The sequence below is a fragment of the Gouania willdenowi genome, chromosome 3, assembly GCF_900634775.1.
Source record: "Gouania willdenowi chromosome 3, fGouWil2.1, whole genome shotgun sequence".
NCBI lineage: Eukaryota > Metazoa > Chordata > Actinopteri > Blenniiformes > Gobiesocidae > Gouania > Gouania willdenowi.
The window spans coordinates 38,858,467-38,884,466 of NC_041046.1; the positions used below are offsets into that span (position 1 = coordinate 38,858,467).

General features: G+C 36.8%; 1 protein-coding gene across 2 annotated transcripts; it reads right to left on the minus strand.

Annotated features, from left to right (window-relative positions):
- Positions 1-642: 642 nt before the first annotated feature.
- LOC114458610 (tetraspanin-18-like) lies at positions 643-25,702 on the minus strand. 2 transcript variants are annotated; one of them, XM_028441045.1, is made up of 8 exons: positions 25,579-25,702; positions 18,321-18,404; positions 17,262-17,456; positions 16,151-16,225; positions 13,397-13,498; positions 13,161-13,298; positions 1,635-1,718; positions 643-1,106 (listed from the first exon to the last, which is right to left on the minus strand). In XM_028441045.1, exons 2-8 carry the CDS (start codon positions 18,381-18,383, stop codon positions 1,059-1,061), a joined length of 705 nt encoding a protein of 234 aa, XP_028296846.1. In that variant the 5' UTR covers positions 18,384-18,404; positions 25,579-25,702; the 3' UTR covers positions 643-1,058. The 2 variants fall into 2 exon arrangements, with proteins under 2 accessions (XP_028296846.1, XP_028296838.1); XM_028441037.1 differs by having other exon boundaries at positions 13,161-13,328.
- Positions 25,703-26,000: the final 298 nt, after the last annotated feature.

A 26,000-nucleotide genomic window follows, 5' to 3' on the forward strand; every position in this document is an offset into this window, starting at 1 on the left:
ATGAATGTAGCCATTTTGTTAACCCAACAGTTAAATCATATCACAAAGTAAAAGCTCTGAGTTGCTTTACGTCTCCACCCACTCACTAACGTTATATAAAGTCAATTATCTGAACTCAATTACAGCAAAATAATTTGTATATTTACATTTATACAATTACAATTACATTTTCAATTATCCATCTTCAATTACAATTCATTTATGATTACAGTGACAAGCATTTTTTTTTTTTTTTTTTACAAAAGTTCAATTACAATTAATCACAATTACCGAGCCTGAAATGAATAACCTAAATCAGCTGTAAAATATACTAGAAACAAATATCTATCATCTAATTTATTTCCTATCTATTGATTACTTTGTTAGGCTACCTAATCAATGAAAATATAGGTTTTAATATTTTTGGTATGGGCGTCTCAGCCTTTTTTGCGTCAGTATAGCCCTCGATTTGAATTATTTTTAAATGGTAAAATGTGGGAAAGCTTGATACGAAACATATTTTAATAATAATGAACTACGTATGTGTAGAACTGGACAAAGAACTGTAACACAGTTTTGCGTTAAATCATAATTGACCATTTTTGGAGAATTTTCATGGCAATTACAAAGTCAATTATCTGAACTCAATTACAGTTTAATCACGATTACGACAGCAACAGATTTTTAAAATTAAAATTACATTTATAATTACGGCATAATTGTAATTTGTTATCAATTATGCAATTTCAATTATAATTGACCCCAACCCTGGTAGGTGGCAGTAGAAACCATAAGCTGTGCTGTGGGTCAGTAAAGGTTAGAAAACTGGTTCAAAGTGTCTCCTCCTTCCTCTTCCTCTTCCTCTTCCTCTTCCTCTTCCTCTTCCTCTCCACAGCACTGAGTGAGTGAGTCTGGTTCTGGTGCTGAAATGAGGCTCCAGCTCCGACTGAACATCTTCTCTTTCATTCAGCGATGGAGGATCTCCATCCAAACACCAACTCCCTGAAATCACACTTTGTTCCTCCTGCTTCAGCCTCTTTGATGGCTGACGACGATGAGGATGATGGTGAAGGCCGTGGTTATTGGATCCCTCTGAATAAACACATGGCGAACACCATCGCAAAGAGCTGCACGAAGAAAGACAAACAGCAGCACAGCACGAGTTCAACTGTCATATAAACTGAAACATGTCCATGGCACGTCTTTGCTCCTCAAACTTAAACCATTTCATCTCCACTCCAACAGGTGGCGCCAGTGAAATGTTAAACAGCTGCCATTCAAATACATAATACACTTTATTCCTCTGACATGCAGAATAGGGCAGGGATTTTTATCACAGCGGGGGCCACAACTCTGTGATGATCTGATCTGAGTCACATTATCAACATTCATGTCAGAATTTAGAATAATGACCAATATTTCTGTTGTTTTTTGCAGTTTTGCTGTCATTTTGTGTATTTTTCTCTCATGTGTTTTTGTCGATGTTTGAGTTTGTTTTGTGTCATTTAGTTAATTTTTCTCTCGTTTTGGGTGCTTCTGTTGTCATTATGTGTTTTTTTGGAACAATTTTTTGTGTTTTACGTTTTTTAGTTGTTGTTTAAAGAATTTCTAATCTGAATGGATAACAGAAGTCGAGACAAAAAGAGATGACTTACTTCAATAGTGAGCACGATGATGGCCAGTGCTCCAGCCGTGTAGATGTAGGTCTCAAAGTAATCCACCATGGCAGAGTAACAGCCCTAAAGTGAAAAAAAAAAAGTTAATATCTTTTTTCTGACATAAGGATATTATTATAAAACACTATAAACTAGTTAAAATATGATAAGTACACTTAAACTGGGGTGAAAACGCTGCACGCCATGAAAAATGTGGAAAAACACCCAAAATCAGAGGTAAGTGAAGTATAGTAAAAAAAAATGACTTTTTTTTTTCTGAGATAGAGCTATCATAAAACCCTAAATAAAAAATATGATGAGCACACATAAACTGGGGTAAAAAAGCACTTACCCATGAAAATTTTGAAAAAAGTGAAAAACATTCAAAACTGAGATAAGGCTATAGCAAAGAAAAAAAAAAAAAGCGAACATATTTCAAATGCTTTAAAATGGAAATAAGGAATATACAATGGTGAAAAAATTTAAAACGCCTCAAAACATCAAAATTTTTTAAAACGCTTCAAAACTGAAGTAAGTCTATAGTAATACATTAAAATGTTGAAAAAATTTCAAACGCCTCAAAACGGAGGTAAGGCTATAGTAAGGCATAAAAATGGCGAAAAAATTAAAAACGCCTCAAAACGGAGGTAAGGCTATAGTAAGGCATAAAAATGGCGAAAAAATTTCAAACGCCTCAAAACGGAAGTAAGGCTATAGTAAGGCATAAAAATGGCGAAAAAATTTCAAACGCCTCAAAACGGAAGTAAGGCTATAGTAAGGCATAAAAATGGCAAAAAAATTAAAAACGCCTCAAAACGGAGGTAAGGCTATAGTAAGGCATAAAAATGGTGAAAAAATTTCAAACGCCTCAAAACGGAAGTAAGGCTATAGTAAGGCATAAAAATGGCGAAAAAATTTCAAACGCCTCAAAACGGAGGTAAGGCTATAGTAAGGCATAAAAATGGCGAAAAATTTCAAACGCCTCAAAACGGAGGTAAGGCTATAGTAAGGCATAAAAATGGCGAAAAAATTTAAAACGCCTCAAAACGGAGGTAAGGCTATAGTAAGGCATAAAAATGGCGAAAAAATTTCAAACGCCTCAAAACGGAGGTAAGGCTATAGTAAGGCATAAAAATGGCCTTACTAAAAAAAAATGGCCTTACTAAAAAACGCCTCAAAACGGAGGTAAGGCTATAGTAAGGCATGAAAATGGCGAAAAAATTAAAAATGCCTCAAAACGGAGGTAAGGCTATAGTAAGGCATAAAAATGGCGAAAAAATTTCAAACGCCTCAAAACGGAGGTAAGGCTATAGTAAAGCATAAAAATGGCGAAAAAATTTCAAACGCCTCCAAACGAAGGTAAGGCTATAGTAAGGCATAAACTATATGAAAAAATTTCAAACGCCTCAAAAAAAGACGTAAGGCTATAGTAAGGCATAAAAATGGCGAAAAAATTTCAAACGCCTCAAAACGGAGGTAAGGCTATAGCAAGGCATAAAAATGGCGAAAAAATTTCAAACGCCTCAAAACGGAGGTAAGGCTATAGTAAGGCATAAAAATGGCGAAAAAATTAAAAACGCCTCAAAACGGAGGTAAGGCTATAGTAAGGCATAAAAATGGCGAAAAAATTAAAAACGCCTCAAAACGGAGGTAAGGCTATAGTAAGGCATAAAAATGGCGAAAAAATTTCAAACGCCTCAAAACGGAAGTAAGGCTATAGTAAGGCATAAAAATGGCGAAAAAATTAAAAACGCCTCAAAACGGAGGTAAGGCTATAGTAAGGCATAAAAATGGTGAAAAAATTTCAAACGCCTCAAAACGGAAGTAAGGCTATAGTAAGGCATAAAAATGGCGAAAAAATTTCAAACGCCTCAAAACGGAGGTAAGGCTATAGTAAGGCATAAAAATGGCGAAAAATTTCAAACGCCTCAAAACGGAGGTAAGGCTATAGTAAGGCATAAAAATGGCGAAAAAATTTCAAACGCCTCAAAACGGAGGTAAGGCTATAGTAAGGCATAAAAATGGCGAAAAAATTTCAAACGCCTCAAAACGGAGGTAAGGCTATAGTAAGGCATAAAAATGGCCTTACTAAAAAAAAATGGCCTTACTAAAAAAACGCCTCAAAACGGAGGTAAGGCTATAGTAAGGCATGAAAATGGCGAAAAAATTAAAAATGCCTCAAAACGGAGGTAAGGCTATAGTAAGGCATAAAAATGGCGAAAAAAATTCAAACGCCTCAAAACGGAGGTAAGGCTATAGTAAGGCATAAAAATGGCGAAAAAATTTTAAACGCCTCAAAACGGAGGTAAGGCTATAGTAAGGCATAAAAATGGCGAAAAAATTTCAAACGCCTCAAAACGGAGGTAAGGCTATAGTAAGGCATAAAAATGGCGAAAAAATTTCAAACGCCTCAAAACGGAGGTAAGGCTATAGCAAGGCATAAAAATGGCGAAAAAATTTCAAACGCCTCAAAACGGAGGTAAGGCTATAGTAAGGCATAAAAATGGCGAAAAAATTAAAAACGCCTCAAAACGGAGGTAAGGCTATAGTAAGGCATAAAAATGGCGAAAAAATTAAAAACGCCTCAAAACGGAGGTAAGGCTATAGTAAGGCATAAAAATGGCGAAAAAATTTCAAACGCCTCAAAACGGAAGTAAGGCTATAGTAAAGCATAAAAATGGCGAAAAAATTTTAAACGCCTCAAAACGGAAGTAAGGCTATAGTAAGGCATAAAAATGGCGAAAAAAATTCAAACACCTTGAAACGGAGGTAAGGCGTAAGGCATAAAAATGGGCAAAGAAATTAAAATGCTTCAAAACGGAGGTAAGGCTATAGTAAGGCATAAAAACGGGCAAAAAAATTTCAAACACCTCGAAACGGAAGTAAGGCTATAGTAAGGCATAAAAATGGCGAAAAAATTAAAAACGCCTCAAAACGGAGGTAAGGCTATAGTAAGGCATAAAAATGGCGAAAAAATTAAAAACGCCTCAAAACGGAGGTAAGGCTATAGTAAGGCATAAAAATGGCAAAAAAATTTCAAACGCCTCAAAACGGAGGTAAGGCTATAGTAAGGCATAAAAATGGCGAAAAAATTTCAAACGCCTCAAAACGGAGGTAAGGCTATAGTAAGGCATAAAAATGGCGAAAAAATTAAAAACGCCTCAAAACGGAAGTAAGGCTATAGTAAGGCATAAAATGGGTGAAAAAATTAAAAACGCCTCAAAACGGAGGTAAGGCTATAGTAAGGCATAAAAATGGCGAAAAAATTTCAAACGCCTCAAAACGGAGGTAAGGCTATAGTAAGGCATAAAAATGGCCTTACTAAAAAACGCCTCAAAACGGAGGTAAGGCTATAGTAAGGCATGAAAATGGCGGAAAAATTAAAAATGCCTCAAAACGGAGGTAAGGCTATAGTAAGGCATAAAAATGGCGAAAAAATTAAAAACGCCTCAAAACGGAGGTAAGGCTATAGTAAAGCATAAAAATGGCGAAAAAATTTCAAACGCCTCAAAACGGAAGTAAGGCTATAGTAAGGCATAAAAATGGCGAAAAAATTTCAAACGCCTCAAAACGGAAGTAAGGCTATAGTAAGGCATAAAAATGGCGAAAAAATTAAAAACGCCTCAAAACGGAGGTAAGGCTATAGTAAGGCATAAAAATGGTGAAAAAATTTCAAACGCCTCAAAACGGAAGTAAGGCTATAGTAAGGCATAAAAATGGCGAAAAAATTTCAAACGCCTCAAAACGGAGGTAAGGCTATAGTAAGGCATAAAAATGGCGAAAAATATTTAAATGCCAAAAACGGAGGTAAGGCTATAGTAAGGCATAAAAAATGGCGAAAAAATTTCAGATGCAAAAAAAATGGAGGTAAGGCTATAGTAAGGCATAAAAATGGCGAAAAAATTTCAAACGCCTTAATAAACGGAGGTAAGGCTATAGTAAGGCATAAAAATGGCCTTACTAAAAAAAAATGGCCTTACTAAAAAAACGCCTCAAAACGGAGGTAAGGCTATAGTAAGGCATGAAAATGGCGAAAAAATTAAAAATGCCTCAAAACGGAGGTAAGGCTATAGTAAGGCATAAAAATGGCGAAAAAATTTCAAACGCCTCAAAACGGAAGTAAGGCTATAGTAAGGCATAAAAATGGCGAAAAAATTAAAAACGCCTCAAAACGGAGGTAAGGCTATAGTAAGGCATAAAAATGGTGAAAAAATTTCAAACGCCTCAAAACGGAAGTAAGGCTATAGTAAGGCATAAAAATGGCGAAAAAATTTCAAACGCCTCAAAACGGAGGTAAGGCTATAGTAAGGCATAAAAATGGCGAAAAATTTCAAACGCCTCAAAACGGAGGTAAGGCTATAGTAAGGCATAAAAATGGCGAAAAAATTTCAAACGCCTCAAAACGGAGGTAAGGCTATAGTAAGGCATAAAAATGGCGAAAAAATTTCAAACGCCTCAAAACGGAGGTAAGGCTATAGTAAGGCATAAAAATGGCCTTACTAAAAAAAAATGGCCTTACTAAAAAACGCCTCAAAACGGAGGTAAGGCTATAGTAAGGCATGAAAATGGCGAAAAAATTAAAAATGCCTCAAAACGGAGGTAAGGCTATAGTAAGGCATAAAAATGGCGAAAAAATTTCAAACGCCTCAAAACGGAGGTAAGGCTATAGTAAAGCATAAAAATGGCGAAAAAATTTTAAACGCCTCAAAACGGAGGTAAGGCTATAGTAAGGCATAAAAATGGCGAAAAAATTTCAAACGCCTCAAAACGGAGGTAAGGCTATAGTAAGGCATAAAAATGGCGAAAAAATTTCAAACGCCTCAAAACGGAGGTAAGGCTATAGCAAGGCATAAAAATGGCGAAAAAATTTCAAACGCCTCAAAACGGAGGTAAGGCTATAGTAAGGCATAAAAATGGCGAAAAAATTAAAAACGCCTCAAAACGGAGGTAAGGCTATAGTAAGGCATAAAAATGGCGAAAAAATTAAAAACGCCTCAAAACGGAGGTAAGGCTATAGTAAGGCATAAAAATGGCGAAAAAATTTCAAACGCCTCAAAACGGAAGTAAGGCTATAGTAAGGCATAAAAATGGCGAAAAAATTAAAAACGCCTCAAAACGGAGGTAAGGCTATAGTAAGGCATAAAAATGGCGAAAAAATTTCAAACGCCTCAAAACGGAAGTAAGGCTATAGTAAGGCATAAAAATGGCGAAAAAATTAAAAACGCCTCAAAACGGAGGTAAGGCTATAGTAAGGCATAAAAATGGCGAAAAAAATAAAAACGCCTCAAACGGAGGTAAGGCTATAGTAAGGCAAAAAAACAGGCAAAAAAATTTCAAACGCCTCAAAAAGGAGGTAAGGCTATAGTAAGGCATAAAAATGGCGAAAAAATTTCAAACGCCTCAAAACGGAGGTAAGGCTATAGTAAGGCATAAAAATGGCGAAAAAATTAAAAACGCCTCAAAACGGAAGTAAGGCTATAGTAAGGCATAAAAATGGCGAAAAAATTAAAACCGCCTCAAAACGGAGGTAAGGCTATAGTAAGGCATAAAAATGGCGAAAAAATTTCAAACGCCTCAAAACGGAGGTAAGGCTATAGTAAGGCATAAAAATGGCGAAAAAATTTCAAACGCCTCAAAAACGGAGGTAAGGCTATAGTAAGGCATAAAATGTCATGAAAAAATTTCAAACGCCTCAAAACGGAGGTAAGGCTATAGTAAGGCATAAAAATGGCGAAAAAATTTCAAACGCCTCAAAACGGAGGTAAGGCTATAGTAAGGCATAAAAATGGCGAAAAAATTAAAAACGCCTCAAAACGGAGGTAAGGCTATAGTAAGGCATAAAAATGGCGAAAAAATTTCAAACGCCTCAAAACGGAGGTAAGGCTATAGTAAGGCATAAAAATGGCGAAAAAATTAAAAACGCCTCAAAACGGAGGTAAGGCTATAGTAAGGCATAAAAATGGCGAAAAAATTAAAAACGCCTCAAAACGGAGGTAAGGCTATAGTAAGGCATAAAATGGCGAAAAAATTAAAAACGCCTCAAAACGGAGGTAAGGCTATAGTAAGGCATAAAAATGGCGAAAAAATTTCAAACGCCTCAAAACGGAGGTAAGGCTATAGTAAGGCATAAAAATGGCCTTACTAAAAAAAAATGGCCTTACTAAAAAACGCCTCAAAACGGAGGTAAGGCTATAGTAAGGCATGAAAATGGCGAAAAAATTAAAAATGCCTCAAAACGGAGGTAAGGCTATAGTAAGGCATAAAAATGGCGAAAAAATTTCAAACGCCTCAAAACGGAGGTAAGGCTATAGTAAAGCATAAAAATGGCGAAAAAATTTCAAACGCCTCAAAACGGAGGTAAGGCTATAGTAAGGCATAAAAATGGCGAAAAAATTTCAAACGCCTCAAAACGGAGGTAAGGCTATAGTAAGGCATAAAAATGGCGAAAAAATTTCAAACGCCTCAAAACGGAGGTAAGGCTATAGTAAGGCATAAAAATGGCGAAAAAATTTCAAACGCCTCAAAACGGAGGTAAGGCTATAGTAAGGCATAAAAATGGCGAAAAAATTAAAAACGCCTCAAAACGGAGGTAAGGCTATAGTAAGGCATAAATATGGCGAAAAAATTTCAAACGCCTCATAACGGAGGTAAGGCTATAGTAAGGCATAAAAATGGCGAAAAAATTTCAAACGCCTCAAAACGGAGGTAAGGCTATAGTAAGGCATAAAAATGGCGAAAAAATTAAAAACGCCTCAAAACGGAGGTAAGGCTATAGTAAGGCATAAAAATGGCGAAAAAATTTCAAACGCCTCAAAACGGAGGTAAGGCTATAGTAAGGCATAAAAATGGCGAAAAAATTAAAAACGCCTCAAAACGGAGGTAAGGCTATAGTAAGGCATAAAAATGGCGAAAAAATTTCAAACGCCTCAAAACGGAGGTAAGGCTATAGTAAGGCATAAAAATGGCGAAAAAATTTCAAACGCCTCAAAACGGAGGTAAGGCTATAGCAAGGCATAAAAATGGCGAAAAAATTTCAAACGCCTCAAAACGGAGGTAAGGCTATAGCAAGGCATAAAAATGGCGAAAAAATTTCAAACGCCTCAAAACGGAGGTAAGGCTATAGTAAGGCATAAAAATGGCGAAAAAATTTCAAACGCCTCAAAACGGAGGTAAGGCTATAGTAAGGCATAAAAATGGCGAAAAAATTTCAAACGCCTCAAAACGGAGGTAAGGCTATAGTAAGGCATAAAAACAGGCAAAAAAAATATAAAAAGCTTCAAAACAGAAGTAAGGCTATAGTAAGGCATAAAAACGGACGAAAAAAATTTCAAACGCCTCAAAACGGAGGTAAGGCTATAGTAAGGCATAAAAATGGCCTTACTAAAAAAAAATGGCCTTACTAAAAAACGCCTCAAAACGGAGGTAAGGCTATAGTAAGGCATAAAAATGGCGAAAAAATTAAAAACGCCTCAAAACGGAGGTAAGGCTATAGTAAGGCATAAAAATGGCGAAAAAATTTCAAACGCCTCAAAACGGAGGTAAGGCTATAGTAAGGCATAAAAATGGCCTTACTAAAAAACGCCTCAAAACGGAGGTAAGGTTATAGTAAGGCATGAAAATGGCGAAAAAATTAAAAATGCCTCAAAACGGAGGTAAGGCTATAGTAAGGCATAAAAATGGCGAAAAAATTTCAAACGCCTCAAAACGGAGGTAAGGCTATAGTAAAGCATAAAAATGGCGAAAAAATTTCAAACGCCTCAAAACGGAGGTAAGGCTATAGTAAGGCATAAAAATGGCGAAAAAATTTCAAACGCCTCAAAACGGAGGTAAGGCTATAGTAAGGCATAAAAATGGCGAAAAAATTTCAAACGCCTCAAAACGGAGGTAAGGCTATAGTAAGGCATTAAAATGGCGAAAAAATTTCAAACGCCTCAAAACGGAGGTAAGGCTATAGCAAGGCATAAAAATGGCGAAAAAATTTCAAACGCCTCAAAACGGAGGTAAGGCTATAGCAAGGCATAAAAATGGCGAAAAAAGTTTCAAACGCCTCAAAACGGAGGTAAGGCTATAGCAAGGCATAAAAATGGCGAAAAAATTTCAAACGCCTCAAAACGGAGGTAAGGCTATAGCAAGGCATAAAAATGGCGAAAAAATTTAAAACGCCTCAAAACGGAGGTAAGGCTATAGTAAGGCATAAAATAGGCGAAAAAATTAAAACCGCCTCAAAACGGAGGTAAGGCTATAGTAAGGCATAAAAATGGCGAAAAAATTTCAAACGCCTCAAAACGGAGGTAAGGCTATAGTAAGGCATAAAAATGGCGAAAAAATTTCAAACGCCTCAAAACGGAGGTAAGGCTATAGTAAGGCATAAAAATGGCGAAAAAATTTCAAACGCCTCAAAACGGAGGTAAGGCTATAGTAAAGCATAAAAATGGCGAAAAAATTTCAAACGCCTCAAAACGGAGGTAAGGCTATAGTAAGGCATAAAAATGGCGAAAAAATTTCAAACGCCTCAAAACGGAGGTAAGGCTATAGTAAGGCATAAAAATGGCGAAAAAATTTCAAACGCCTCAAAACGGAGGTAAGGCTATAGTAAGGCATAAAAATGGCGAAAAAATTTCAAACGCCTCAAAACGGAGGTAAGGCTATAATAAGGCATAAAAATGGCGAAAAAATTAAAAACGCCTCAAAACGGAGGTAAGGCTATAGTAAGGCATAAATATGGCGAAAAAATTTCAAACGCCTCATAACGGAGGTAAGGCTATAGTAAGGCATAAAAATGGCGAAAAAATTTCAAACGCCTCAAAACGGAGGTAAGGCTATAGTAAGGCATAAAAATGGCGAAAAAATTAAAAACGCCTCAAAACGGAGGTAAGGCTATAGTAAGGCATAAAAATGGCGAAAAAATTTCAAACGCCTCAAAACGGAGGTAAGGCTATAGTAAGGCATAAAAATGGCGAAAAAATTTCAAACGCCTCAAAACGGAGGTAAGGCTATAGCAAGGCATAAAAATGGCGAAAAAATTTCAAACGCCTCAAAACGGAGGTAAGGCTATAGCAAGGCATAAAAATGGCGAAAAAATTTCAAACGCCTCAAAACGGAGGTAAGGCTATAGCAAGGCATAAAAATGGTGAAAAAATTTCAAACGCCTCAAAACGGAGGTAAGGCTATAGTAAGGCATAAAAATGGCGAAAAAATTTCAAACGCCTCAAAACGGAGGTAAGGCTATAGTAAGGCATAAAAATGGCGAAAAAATTTCAAACGCCTCAAAACGGAGGTAAGGCTATAGTAAGGCATAAAAATGGCGAAAAAATTAAAACCGCCTCAAAACGGAGGTAAGGCTATAGTAAGGCATAAAAATGGCGAAAAAATTTCAAACGCCTCAAAACGGAGGTAAGGCTATAGTAAGGCATAAAAATGGCCTTACTAAAAAAAAATGGCCTTACTAAAAAACGCCTCAAAACGGAGGTAAGGCTATAGTAAGGCATGAAAATGGCGAAAAAATTAAAAACGCCTCAAAACGGAGGTAAGGCTATAGTAAAGCATAAAAATGGCGAAAAAATTTCAAACGCCTCAAAACGGAGGTAAGGCTATACTAAGGCATAAAAATGGCGAAAAAATTTCAAACGCCTCAAAACGGAGGTAAGGCTATAGTAAGGCATAAAAATGGCGAAAAAATTTCAAACGCCTCAAAACGGAGGTAAGGCTATAGTAAGGCATAAAAATGGCGAAAAAAATTAAAATGCCTCAAAACGGAGGTAAGGCTATAATAAGGCAAAAAAATGGCCCTACTAAAAAAAAATGGCCTTACTAAAAAACGCCTCAAAACGGAGGTAAGGCTATAGTAAGGCATGAAAATGGCGAAAAAATTAAAAACGCCTCAAAACGGAGGTAAGGCTATAGTAAACCATAAAAATGGCGAAAAAATTTCAAACGCCTCAAAACGGAGGTCAGGCTATAGTAAGGCAAAAAAAGGCGAAAAAATTTCAAACGCCTCAAAACGGAGGTAAGGCTATAGTAAGGCATAAAAATGGCGAAAAAAATTAAAAACGCCTCAAAACGGAGGTAAGGCTATAGTAAGGCATAAAAATGGCGAAAAAATTTCAAACGCCTCAAAACGGAAGTAAGGCTATAGTAAGGCATAAAAATGGCGAAAAAATTTCAAACGCCTCAAAACGGAAGTAAGGCTATAGTAAGGCATAAAAATGGCGAAAAATTTCAAACGCCTCAAAACGGAGGTAAGGCTATAGTAAGGCATAAAAATGGCGAAAAAATTTCAAACGCCTCAAAACGGAGGTAAGGCTATAGTAAGGCATAAAAATGGCGAAAAAATTTCAAACGCCTCAAAACGGAGGTAAGGCTATAGTAAGGCATAAAAATGGCGAAAAAATTTCAAACGCCTCAAAACGGAGGTAAGGCTACAGTAAGGCATAAAAATGGCGAAAAAATTAAAAACGCCTCAAAACGGAGGTAAGGCTATAGTAAGGCATAAATATGGCGAAAAAATTTCAAACGCCTCATAACGGAGGTAAGGCTATAGTAAGGCATAAAAATGGCGAAAAAATTTCAAACGCCTCAAAACGGAGGTAAGGCTATAGTAAGGCATAAAAATGGCGAAAAAATTCAAAACGCCTCAAAACGGAGGTAAGGCTATAGTAAGGCATAAAAATGGCGAAAAAATTAAAAACGCCTCAAAACGGAGGTAAGGCTATAGTAAGGCATAAAAATGGCGAAAAAATTAAAAACGCCTCAAAACGGAGGTAAGGCTATAGTAAGGCATAAAAATGGCGAAAAAATTTCAAACGCCTCAAAACGGAGGTAAGGCTATAGCAAGGCATGAAAATGGCGAAAAAATTTCAAACGCCTCAAAACGGAGGTAAGGCTATAGCAAGGCATAAAAATGGCGAAAAAATTTCAAACGCCTCAAAACGGAGGTAAGGCTATAGCAAGGCATAAAAATGGCGAAAAAATTTCAAACGCCTCAAAACGGAGGTAAGGCTATAGCAAGGCATAAAAATGGCGAAAAAATTTCAAACGCCTCAAAACGGAGGTAAGGCTATAGTAAGGCATAAAAATGGCGAAAAAATTTCAAACGCCTCAAAACGGAGGTAAGGCTATAGTAAGGCATAAAAATGGCGAAAAAATTTCAAACGCCTCAAAACGGAGGTAAGGCTATAGTAAGGCATAAAAATGGCGAAAAAATTAAAACCGCCTCAAAACGGAGGTAAGGCTATAGTAAGGCATAAAAATGGCGAAAAAATTTCAAACGCCTCAAAACGGAGGTAAGGCTATAGTAAGGCATAAAAATGGCCTTACTAAAAAAAAATGGCCTTACTAAAAAACGCCTCAAAACGGAGGTAAGGCTATAGTAAGGCATGAAAATGGCGAAAAAATTAAAAACGCCTCAAAACGGAGGTAAGGCTATAGTAAAGCATTAAAAACGCCTCAAAACTGAGGGAAAGATCTTTCTGAGATGTGTGTGTTTGTGTGTGTGTGTGTGTGTGTGTGTGTGTGTGCTGGAGGGACCTTGTCGTGTATGAAGGCCTCGTTCCCGCTCAAGCACTGCTCTAAGACTCCGTCTCTATGGTAACTGTCCTTGAGGCAACAGGCCTCAGGGACCACATCAGAGGGTCTGAGGAACCTGAACCGACTCTTTTCAAAGTCCTGAGGTCCACCAACGCCACAGCAGTCAAACTGTAGAAAGAGGAGGGGCATTAAAGAGCCATGTGACCGAGTGAGAGGAGCCAATGTGAAAGCCTCACCGTGGTCATGATGGCGTTCCATGTGGACGAGAACACGTCAGTGTTGTTGTTGTTAACCTTGTAGTGACGCTTCAGTTCACGGGTGAAATAGTCTCTGGTTAACTGAAAGAATACAAAGGATAGTCTGTCTCAGATAATTCTGTAGGTTAAATTTAAAGTGGTCTCTTAAACACGAGTAGGACCAAAACCAGGATGGGACTCAGTCTAAAGAACTGAATTCATAATTAATGTTGTCTTTTGCATTTATAGTAGTGTATACCCATATTACTTTCTTCATTTTTATCTTTATGTTATTTATTTTCTGAATATGTCTGAAGTAAACTTCCTCACTGTAGCTCTCCACATCAGTTATAAGTTCTATTTTCCAGAATAAACGCTATTTTCACAGTTAACAGGGTCTTGGTCAATTTTTTTCTAATTTTTCTATTAATATATTTTTATGCTGACATCATCATTGCTCCGAACTCATTATTTTACCATCTGCCTTATTGTCAATTATGTTCCTTATTTTCTCTTAACATCACAAAAACAAACAGACAAACAAACAGACAATGGCCATCACAGGAACAACAACAACAACAACAACAACAACAACAACAACAACAACAACAACAACACAGACACCACAGTGACCAAAATAAAACCTTTTATTTAATCATTTATGTATTTATCTTTATTAGTTGAGCATCACTGACCAGAATTCAGTGTAATTCAGGTAATATGGCAGAATATTTTTTGAAGGCTGCAGCACTTCATTACACGATTCAGAATTGGTTCCTACAAGTCCCTCGAGCAGAGCAACTGAGCGACATGCTACAACGTAGAAAACACCCTAAAAAACAGTTCCTCAGCTTAAGTGAGACTCAGTACCACAATGAGAATGCTTCTGTTTCCCAGTTGTTACACAGTCACCGGCCTTCGTGCTGGTGCTATGGTTATCTCAATAACTCTGCCTGTAATAGTTCTTTTACTTGCACAGCGGGAAACACAAACCTTTGCCTGTTATATACGGACCAAAGGTGGTCGGCAGTGGAAACCCTGACCAAAAACTGGACATCTCACTCTGTAATCAGTACCTTAGCCTCACACACTAACCCAGCTGGAGAAACACCCTGTAACAGTACCTCAGACCCAATACAACATTGGGGCTACTTCTGTTACATTCATTTAACTCCCAACTCAGTCCAAATGGCTCTGACCGAGATCCTATCCCACTAGAGCCTACTCCCGCTACAGTTTCTTGTCCAGGCGGGCGCCCCCGTACACCCGTCTTCTACCTATACCACACAGGCTCCTCTTCCATAAGCTGTAATCACTGCCTAATTTTGGAATCGCTCATTTTGTGTGGATTTTAAGGCAAAATCCTGAATTACACTTTAGATTTATAGTAAAAAATACAGACTATGTTCCAGCAACAAGACAAATCGTATCAGAAATTTAGACCCATCGTGCTTGACTGCTTCTCGTCTCTTTTGTTTTGGGGGGAAAAAAATGAAATTTTCACACTATTTCACCACCACAAATTAATATTTTAACTAGTTCTTTATCTAGTCAACCATTTAACAGGCAAGGCACAGATTTCATATATTACGCCAAAACATCTTAAACCTGTCTAAGATTAAATGAAAACTAGTGTAAAACATGGAACTCTGACACAAATCAATCTTTTCTCAATCAGTATGAGCTAAAAGTCTCAACTTATGAACTTCACCTTAAATCAAAACTACAACGAGTTTTGATTCTGAACAATGATGGAATTAACTTCCTGAAATGGAAATTGTATAATTGTTTTTTTTTTCTAAATTATTTTGTATGTGTTTTTAAACAAAATCAAAAGGAAATTGAAATATGACAAGGACTATACCCATATATGCGTTTTGGAACAATATCATGCATTTCTACGCAATCTTTCAACATAAACAGGTGATCAGAAGCACGGAAATGTCAATTATTGCACAAAATCTGATGTAATGTGACAAAGTTCACCTCCTAAATTAAAAATAGCTACATGACAGGAATTATTTTGAGACAATATCTCTAATTTACATTCAGATTTTCTAGTGTAAAGCAAGCCTAATGTGTAGCAACTTCAGCAAAAGGACAGACGTCAAGTATCGCACAGAATCTCACACCATTTCATTCTGTGCAAATACAGTTAAAGAAATATAAAATAATTCACTCCATTAACCATATTAAGTAAGTATGATTTCAGGAAGTTAAACAGCCTTTAAATGGCATCAGATTAAGGAACAAGAAACAAAGCAGAAAAAGGTAAACTGTGATACAGAAATGGGTAAACTCTGAAAGAGAACTGGGGAAAATTTAAAATGGAAAATTAAAGCCTCTAAATGAGCCATAAACTATCACAACACAAGTCTTAATACAGGTTCAAGCCATTTCATTTCTAGGGATACACCAATACCAATACTGGTATTGGTGTATCTCAATCAGATACTGCACCAATATGCTACTAGTTCACCAATACCAGGAACTGATGCCCATTCCAATGGCTTTGAATGTTAGCTTATTTCTGCTGTACTTTTTGGTATTGTCCGCCAGGAGGAGCTATTCCTTAACAGAAAATGTTTTGAAATGTCAGTTTTATTTGTTGTAAAAGAAAATAAAAGTATGGTATCAGTGCATCATTATGATTATGGAGCTTTGTTAAACCGTCATCAAAATCAAGTCTAAGTGTAAACACGAGATTAGATCTGATCTGTGTTGTGGATGAATTTAAACAGGTTTAGTACTCACATGGTCCCTGTAGAGGAAAGCCAGGATGGCAGCAGCGAGCTCAGCCAGGAAGATGAAGAGGATGAGCAAGAAGAACTGCACGGAAACATATGAGACGAGAGACGAGAACATTATCTGTTCCTAAGGTACAGGCTGTCGTTATGTTCGCACCTTTGGATGGAGACGGGATGAAGGAGGTGGACTAAACAGTTCAGTGTGCCTCCTAAGCAGCAAAGATCTGAGAACATGCTTTATGTCATGTTCTGAACACAGTGAACACAGTGAGTTTGGCCTTTCAGTTACAAAATGAAGACAAATGTTGTCTTTTCTTTCTTTCAGCTTCATCATTTATCCAAGACCAGACAATTCTGCAGTAATGCAGATGTTTGAAAGCTCTGATGTGGTGAACAGACAGTGTTCATTTTGTCGACTAAAAATATACGTCGTAGTTTTCGCGACTATATTTTTTGAGTCACAACAACGAGACTATGACTTATTTACAAACATTAATAACATATATTATCAGGTTATAAATGTACATATGTTAGTTTAAATGTATAAACGCTTATTTTGTATATTTTAGTCAACTATATCTGTAACACATTTAGTTGACTAAAATCTTAATGTCATTTAGCTGATGTTTTCTTAGCATTTTGTTGTTTTTTATATGTATTGTCCCGAATAAATAAACAAATCAAATCAAAACTAGACTGTAACTGAAATAGTCCTGATGACTAAATTTGGACTAAAATGAAGTATTTTAGTCAATGACTGAAACGAAATTTTAAATTTGATCAAAATGACTACTGTGCTAGAAGGGGAAGTTCTGTGTTTAGTTTACGTTGCAGTCGTTTGTATTATGATGAAAAGAACAAAATCACAAATAAAAGTGGCTGAAATGAGTTTGAAATGATAGGGCGAGGAGCTCAGAGTAGAGCCGCCGCTCCTCTATGTTGAGAGTGGTTAGGAGATTTTGTAAAGATGCCTCCTGTATGTGAATTTCTCTGTCTGTCTGTCTGGGCTTCTACGCTGAGGATCTTGTCTCCTTTATTGGCCAACGGGCATTGATATTGACGATGAAAATGAAAAAACGAATAAATATTGTGCTCTGATGGCGTCCTTTCACACTCACAAACAGCAGCAGACACTTGTTTTCGCGAATGGCTCCGCAGCATCCCAGGAATCCCAGCAGGAACAGCATCCCTCCCAAAGCCAGGACCACGTAAACCACGGTGAAGAGCGGAGGGTTGACCTCCACGATCTCCCTGAAGCCCATTGGGTCCAGCAGCACCCAGAGACACACACCCAGCAGGAAGGAGCCACCAAGCTGCAACAGTTAGAAACAGAGTGAAAACATGAAGCTTTTGACAGGTTTAGCCCTTTTCTACACGGAGTCTTTGTAGAGAATGAGATGATTTGACTCCCTGACATTAGTCCAGGGACGGAGTTAGCAGAGAGCTGCAAATCCCTCTGGCTCTAGTCTGAAACACTACACTTGTTACTTTACAGCCGCACAGATGGAACAAACTGAGCAAAAGCAGCAAAAACACAGATTCAGGCTCTCCATTAAAGAAAAAACGAGAAAAGTTCATGTTTTCTAATGATTCACTTGTTTAAAGGTACTTGGGCTTTGTTCACGCTGCAGGCAAAAGTGGGCCAAATCTGATTTTTTAGAAGCAGTGTGAACACTCAAATCTGACCCATATCGGATTCATTCAAATCAGATTTAGACGACTTTCATATGTGGTCCTGAATCAGATACAGATCTGATTTTTGTTTTCAATACAACCTCAGTGTCAAAGTATGAAATGCACTTGAAATGACTTTATATAGGTGACACTTCCACACAAGCAAAGCTTTAACATTCATATCGTAACTGGTCTGTGTTTGAAAGCATTTTAGCACCAGAAAAAGCCCAAACAAACCATTTTTGTCTCTCTCTTTTTATCCTCAGGCTCTGCTCGTTTGTTCTCCGGCTCCCACTGCACAAAACCCTTTAGACAAATGCGAACATACTAACTTCCTCCATGTTTATGTTTGTGCAGCATCTGGCATCATATTTACTGTTCTTTTACGCATGCGGGTCAGTTCGGAGCCGCAAACAGTTCACAGTGGAATCTGATACAGGTCCTATTTTAAATGGTAATGTAAACTATCAACTACTTTTCATGAGGTGAAATGTGAGACTTACAAAGATGAGGAAGTTAAAGATGAACATCAGGTACTTCATGCAGCTCAGACAGTCGCTCTCCATGACTCAGGTCCTCAAGAGAGCCTGAAAAGAACACAACAACAACAACAACAACATTAGGTAATCGTGAAAGCAAAGGGCTTAAACTTGAGTTCTGCACTGGGACTTGATTCCTCGCCAGTTGGTCCATCTCCTTCCTGGACTGTTTCATTTCCTCCAGGTCCTTCTCCACATTTCGTCGCCTTGCCAAGTCGACTGACGTCTAGGGTGTTGTCTTATGATGATGTAGCGATGAGCTTTTGGTTTCGTCGTCTGAGATTTTCCTCACTCCACACAACTGAGCTTAGCCAGCGGTTAATGAAGGACTGTAGCTTTAAGGTGCTTTCACTGATTGCTCTCCATGTTTCAGAACTGTGTGCAAGAGAAAATCCAGGTCTTTGACTTTAAGGAGATCTGCTTTCTACCTCCAAATACTGCAGAACACCAAGAACTCCTGTTGGGTTTTTCCACATCAGGTCTTGACATGTTGGACTTCTGTATTGACAAAACTGCTAAAATAGGTGACGTTGTTCCAACAGTTGGTGTTTTTGTGTTTCAGAGTGCATGTGTCTTTTGTTTTCTTAGCGTTGATTTTTAGGAAAATCTGTAAAAATGATGCCATTGGCGCATTGCAACCAACTTCAATAGGTACAGTACATATCCTTTTCTGCAGATCTAGTCTTTATAGGTATAGGCAGCGGCTAAAGCATTAAAAATGATAAGACCAGACAAAAACAATGAAAAGGTTAAGCTGCCTGACATGACACTGTTATTATTGTTATGAGATGACACCTATCATTAGAATGAATAAGGTGTCATGAAGGCTGTCATTAAGTGTTGTTCATTACCCTAACCCTGCCTAACCACACTAGATCCCTACATCTAACCCAAAAAATGCCAACATAGCTCCAAAGGTGTCATAATTTAGTGAACAACACTTACTGACAGCCTTCATGACATCTTATTGATGCTAATGACAGATAGTGACAGCGTAATGTCAGCCTTATGTATAAAATTTCAAGTAAAGTAAATCTGTAACGGTCGTAATCGTAATTGTATTGTAATTGAGTTTAAATAATTGACTTTGTAATTGTAATTGCCATGAAAATTCTATAAAAATTGTCAATTAGAATTTACCGCAAAACAGGGGAATCATGTTACAGTTCTATGTACAGTTCCACACATATGTAGTTAACAATTATTAAAATATGCTTCATATCAAGCTTTCTAACAACTAAAACAATATCAAATCTAGGGGTTTAAGTGACACAAAAAAGGCTCAGACGCCCACACTATAAATATTAAAACTTGTATTTTCTATATTATAGGAAACCTAACAAGGTAATCAATAGATGAGAAACAAATGAGATGATTAGATGATTTAGGACTAGTTATCATAAGAGATGCTAACAGAAAGCTAACACAAGATGAAGGTTAACTTTTATTGGGTTATTTATTACAGGCTCAGTAATAGTGAAAAATTGTAATTGAACTTTAGAAATTGAGAAACCTAATTGTAATTGACTTTCTAAGGATAAAAAATAATTGTAATTTAATTGTAATTGGGGAAAAAATGCTGGTCACTGTACTTGTAATTAAATTGCAATTGAACATGGATAATTGAAAATGTAATTGTAACTGAAAAATGTAATTGACCCCAACTCTGGAGATGGTTTTCAGCCACAGAAGCTGAAATTTAAATGATTTGATTGGTTGGACCAAATCTAACTCATTGCATCATTAATAAAAAACACAAGTTTCATTTACAGCTTGTTTTTACTCCTGAATTGACTCACACAAACCACAAACATGCTGTGGACTGAAGACGATCACAGGCTGTCTCTGCAGGACGGTGTGACACATGGGGGGACGGTGTGACACATGGGGGGACGCTGGCCAGCTTTGAGAGCGACATGCTGGCACAGTCTGAGCTGTGAACATGTGAGCAGGACCAACTGTGCACTTTCTGTCAGCGATGGTGGTTCCTATCAGAGGCGGACATGAGACCACCTGTCACGTGTGAGAGGATGACGAGCTGCTGAATGAATGATGAAGTGTCGAGTTCACTGCAGTTTGTTTATTAAAGACTGTCCTCTGTGCTCACTACATCTGAACCATCTGCTGCTGCTTTAACAAGCACCATGACAAAGTTCAGGATGAACTGCTTTCACCCACAGGCATCCGACACAAACTGTAACTAAATAGATCACTTAATCATCCTTTCATCGTCTCTACCCACTATCATCATCATCATCATCACTCTGAGATATACAGCTGCCTGAGGGTGCATTGCCAAAGAAACAAACCACCAATCAAAGACACATGCCTGCACTCTGTCTAGAAACAACATTAACAATATATTTTATTTCCTCCGTGTACAAGCAAAGGATTTGCTCTGAAATCGCTCTAGATAACATTTGCAGAAGCGATACACTTATGAACAATATGACCAAATATTCTGCACCTGCTTCAATGGTTTCTGACCTTCTCTCTAATGGTTTAACCCATATTCTGTAGCCCTAACCATAGCAGAAGTACCTCCTCTTACTTTTATTATCAGCTGTCAGAATAGACTTTAAAGTTCTGCTGCTGGTGTATAAATGAGTGAATGGGTTTGGTCCAGAATACATCAGTGAGATGTTAGTCAGGTATGAACCCAGCAGGTCTCTCAGATCTATGGACACAGGTCAGATAGTGGAGCCCAGAGCTCACAGTAAACATGGTGATGCTGCTTTTAGTTGTTATGCTGCAAAGAAGTGGAACAAACTGCAGCAGAGCTGAAGTCAGCATCCAATGTGAACATTTTTAAATCAAAGTTAAAGCCACTCTTATTCTGAGAGGGAGATTTTTAATCATTATTGTTATTGATTTAATGTTTTTACTGCTGATTTTCTGAAATCTTTATCGATTTTTAAGCTGTTGAATGTTTTCTGTTGCACTTTATGATCATGTAAAGCACATTGAATTGCCTTATGTATGTAATGCACTTTATAAATACATTTTCCTTGCCTTGTCTCACCTGTCTGAACCAATCATCAACCTGGAGCAAATCTAACTAGCATAGGCTTATATTACTGTGCTAAATCTAGTATGGTAATTACCATCTAGTCAACTAAATTTTAAGGGATTTAATCAACCAACTTTGACTTGTACTGTGTTTATTATTTAGATTTTAGAAGGATAAGATATGCCTTCAAACCACTTTTTGTTTGAGACAATCGAAATATCTGCTGCTAATGTCTTGATGCTTGGCACCACAAATCACACCATGAGGTGTGATACATGGATCTAAATAGTATCAGCCTGCTGGTCATTATGTTATGGCTCATCAATGTGCATCATCATTTATTTAATTAAACACTCAGGTAAAGTGCTTTACCCCAAAAAGTCTTTTGATAAAAACTGATCGGCCAAAAGTTTTCTTTTTCTTTTGCTTGGCCCTCGAGCTGTACAGTCAACGTCCTTCTGTTTCTATAGCAACCAGTCCTGATGGATGCTGCTTTGATGGACAGGCGTTCATGAGACCGTGGGAGATAAAAACATTGCTTCAGTGATTCATCTGCGACGTGAGTCAGTGTTGACGAGTCAGGTTTTTGTTTTGTAGCGCATGGTTTAAAGCCGATCATCACGAGCTGACATGTAAACACAAAGAGGAGGAGAGCCACGACAGCAGTGAGGAGGAGTCAACCCTCATTATCATCATCATCATCATCATCATCATCAATCAATCAAGATCTCACACCCATGTAGAGACAGAAAAGTCTCATTTTCAAGTAAACAAAGTAATGATGGAGTTTACAAGTTGTAGATTTGCTTCATAAAAGTTTCGACTTCAATGATTTCAGTTGTAAAGATAAATCTTAAATTATAGCTGCTGCACAGCAAGGGTTGGGGCCAGGCAACTTTAGGCAAAATAAGACAGCAGCTGTTAGTGTGTAAAGGTAATCAGTTATTAAGACAAAAATAATGACTTCAGAATGCCATTTTAGCATTGACTCAATCGAAATTCAAAATGTGTAAAAATTCAGTTTTTGAGATAAAATGTCAAATATTTTCCACACATCATCTACTATGACTTCAAAAATGATGGCAATGAAAATGTATTTTGCAAGAATTGGCAAGCACATATTACATTACTGGTAACAGTCAAACATTTTGATTTTGGATACATCAAAATTTCGGACAGTCTGAAGATGAGCTGTCGCAATTGGTCACACTTGAGCAAAATTTGTGGGAGGGGAATTAATAAGATTTATAGTATTTATTATTATTATTATTATTTATTTATTTATTTATTTATTTTTTAAACAGAGTGATGACTTCATGATTTGGAATAGGTTTAAACATGGATGTTTTTCAGTAACAGTTTGGTGGAAAATGGAAATCTGTAGCACATACGGTTGGTTTGTTGTGAATTTTCAAACTTTTAAAAGTTTAGAGGATTGCTATATTGACAACTTTACGACTGTTTTTGCAGCTGAAGCAATCTGAAGTAAAACTGGACCTTTGTGCAAAATTTGGTGATTGTTCGCACATGGGAATTACGATTTATCGGAGGAGAAGGAATAACAAGAAAAGAACACGCATGGTAACAAAAAAAACCTTTGTGTTATATTCAAGTACAACACTTTATACTTTAATAATAATAACAATAATAATGATAATAATACACCGCACAATCAAAGATATGAACTAGTTAAACACATCAGTAGGTGGTACATCTGGACTATACTACCTCTGAACTGGGATTATTTGTGCAGTAAAACATGAAAAAAGACACATTTATTTTGACAGAGAGAGAAATGATCATTTAAGTGGAGCAATCCTCTACATGTTATAGAAGAACAGTTGACTCCAAAAATAAACCCTTTATTAACACAAAATAATGAAATAAAGCAATTATTACTGATGAAAGACATATTTTCTGTGTTAATGAGACATGTGTCTATCATCACAGAATAGGAAGAAGACGGTTTGTATTTTCTAATTACATTAACAGCTTTTAACATGACCTCATGTCCTCACACATACACATACATGGGAGTTCCCCATCAAGATCTATGAAGGTCTCAGGCTGTAACCACATTAAATCACAGCAAAATGAATTAAAAGGCAGATGGTGACTAACCCCCCCCCCCACCCATAGCCCCATCATCATCATTAGAGGAGAGACCCTGGACGTGAACTCTGATTGGCCCTCAGGAGGGGGTTTCACTCACACAGACAAACCTTTGCACTGCATCACCACCATCACACACTGAGCTGTATCTCAGATATAATGGTGATGTGAAGAACGGTCCATGAGGTCAATCATTACATCAGTGGTTGGTTCTCAACCTTAGTGTCAGGACCCCATTTTGGGCTATTTTGGGAAAATTGTGAGCCCATTTTTGCTCAACTTTTTCCGATATGATACCAATATTGCAGCCTTGCGTATCCGCCGATACCGATATTGATCCGATATCAGTATGAACCATACATATTTTTGTTACTTTTTTTTTTTTCTTTAATAAAAAAATGATCATGACTTATTTTGTAGTGTGGAATGTTAGAAAAGGCTGATGTTACTCAAACAGAGAACAATAGTCAGCAACAGTAGGTATGAGAATAACTAACCCATTTATTATAACCTTCAACATAATATTTACATTATTCTACAAATGAATAAAATAAATTAAAAATGAATTGGAAAAAAAAAAAGAAAAAAACAGAAATTTGAATCCGATATCCGATATTCTTTTTCAGGCTGATATCGGACCAATATCCGATATTGATATTGGATCGGGACACCCCAATTATTTTCTGAAACTACAGCAAACTTGCCATATTTTAACATATTTCCAGGTTAACCTATTCCTTTTTTCTCACCATATTTTTGCTCCTTTTAATGCATTTTTGCTACATTACTGACATTTATCTCACTTCTCCATCAAATTTCAACTCCTGTTCTGCACATTTTTAAGACATTTTCTGCATTTACAACCATTTCCACCACTTTTCCCACCTAATGTCACATATGTTTGACTCATTGTCACTGTTAACCTCTTTTCACCAGATTTCATGTGTATTTTTTTTGCCAATTTAACCACATTCAGAATTTGTCATATCAGTTTAAACAAATTGTTCCAATATTGACACTTTGAACCCATTTTACCACTTTTTCTCTCTGTTTTTGGCCACTCCAATATGCAACGTTCAACCAATTTATTTGGTTTTTAAATCCCATTTAACCACCTTTTCTGCCATTTTTTTTTTTTGTAAATTTTAACCCATTTTATTTCTGATTATTTAAACAATCTTTAAGATGACTTTATACTATGGCCCAAATAATAATAAAAGGTTGAGAATCACTGGATTACATTACACAATGTATTCAGTGTTGTTACAGAATAAAAACACTGAATAATAACCATGCACTGGTTGCTTTTAGTGAAAGAGTTAAATGTCTAATGAAACACTAAAATCACCACTGATGACGTCAGATAACGATCATCCTCAGGGTAACGACCAAAGCCACACGAGGCAAGGACTTTATAGAAACTACAGACCAGCAATGCATTAATAAGGTCATATGATATTTCTGCTCACTTCACTCAGAGTTCGAATGATTTTATGACGTTTAAACTAAATCACCTGCTTGATTTGCTTGTGATAAATCATTGATTTATTCATCTTTCGACCAACCTTTGATGTTTCACTATATTTCCATTTTTAGGTGACTTTACTGGCTAAAAATCTTCCCAAAAATCCTGAATAAAGTTAATTGAGTTATTAATTCTAAGCACACTTTGGGAAGCCAGAAGGGTTACGCTGAAAAATGTATTAAATTTAAATTAATTGATTAAATCTTTCCGAGTACCCCCTGCAATGTGCTCCTGTACCCCTAGGGGTACACGTACCACTGTTCTAGTGTATTGTTTTATTTACTTTTTGTTTTGTTTTCTTATTGCAACATTTTTCTTTTAAAATAGCTTTTTCAAAGGATGTATTGTCTTAATCCATTATTTCACGGTCTCTTATAATTTTTTCTAATTTATTATTGTGTTTTTATTTTATAAATATATTGTGTGAAATCTATAAATTATAATATTCGTATCGTTATCGTTTGCGTTGATAATTTTGATGTTATAATTCGCTGAATGGCAGCATTTTGGTGCAGCAGAATAATCACAGTTTGAGTCTGTTTCATAAGGTTGTTTTATTAAAAACGAGCACTCACCTGCTGAGAAGGATTCTCTGGCTCCGGGGTAATAATCTCGAGTGTCCGGGACACACCGGAGCTCTGCTGCCGCGGAAGGAGCGCGAAACTCGGTGTGAACATTCACGAGCACCCGCTGTCTGTGTGCGCCCCTTCACAATAAGAGCACCGGAAGAGGAGGCGAAAGTGTGCACGTCACTGAGCTTCAGATATAAGACTAATAATAATAATATAATATGATATAGAATAATGAATGTAATTTCTCTTATGAACAACTCGTGTTTTTGTTAAAATTGTAAATACAAATAAATAATAAATGGCTTTTAAGAATTTTAGCAGCACAAGCTTGCAACAATATATGAAGGAAAAAAATTAACGGTTAAAAGTATATAAGAAATGAAACATTTTAATGGTAATTATTGCTATTATAAAGCAATTAAACG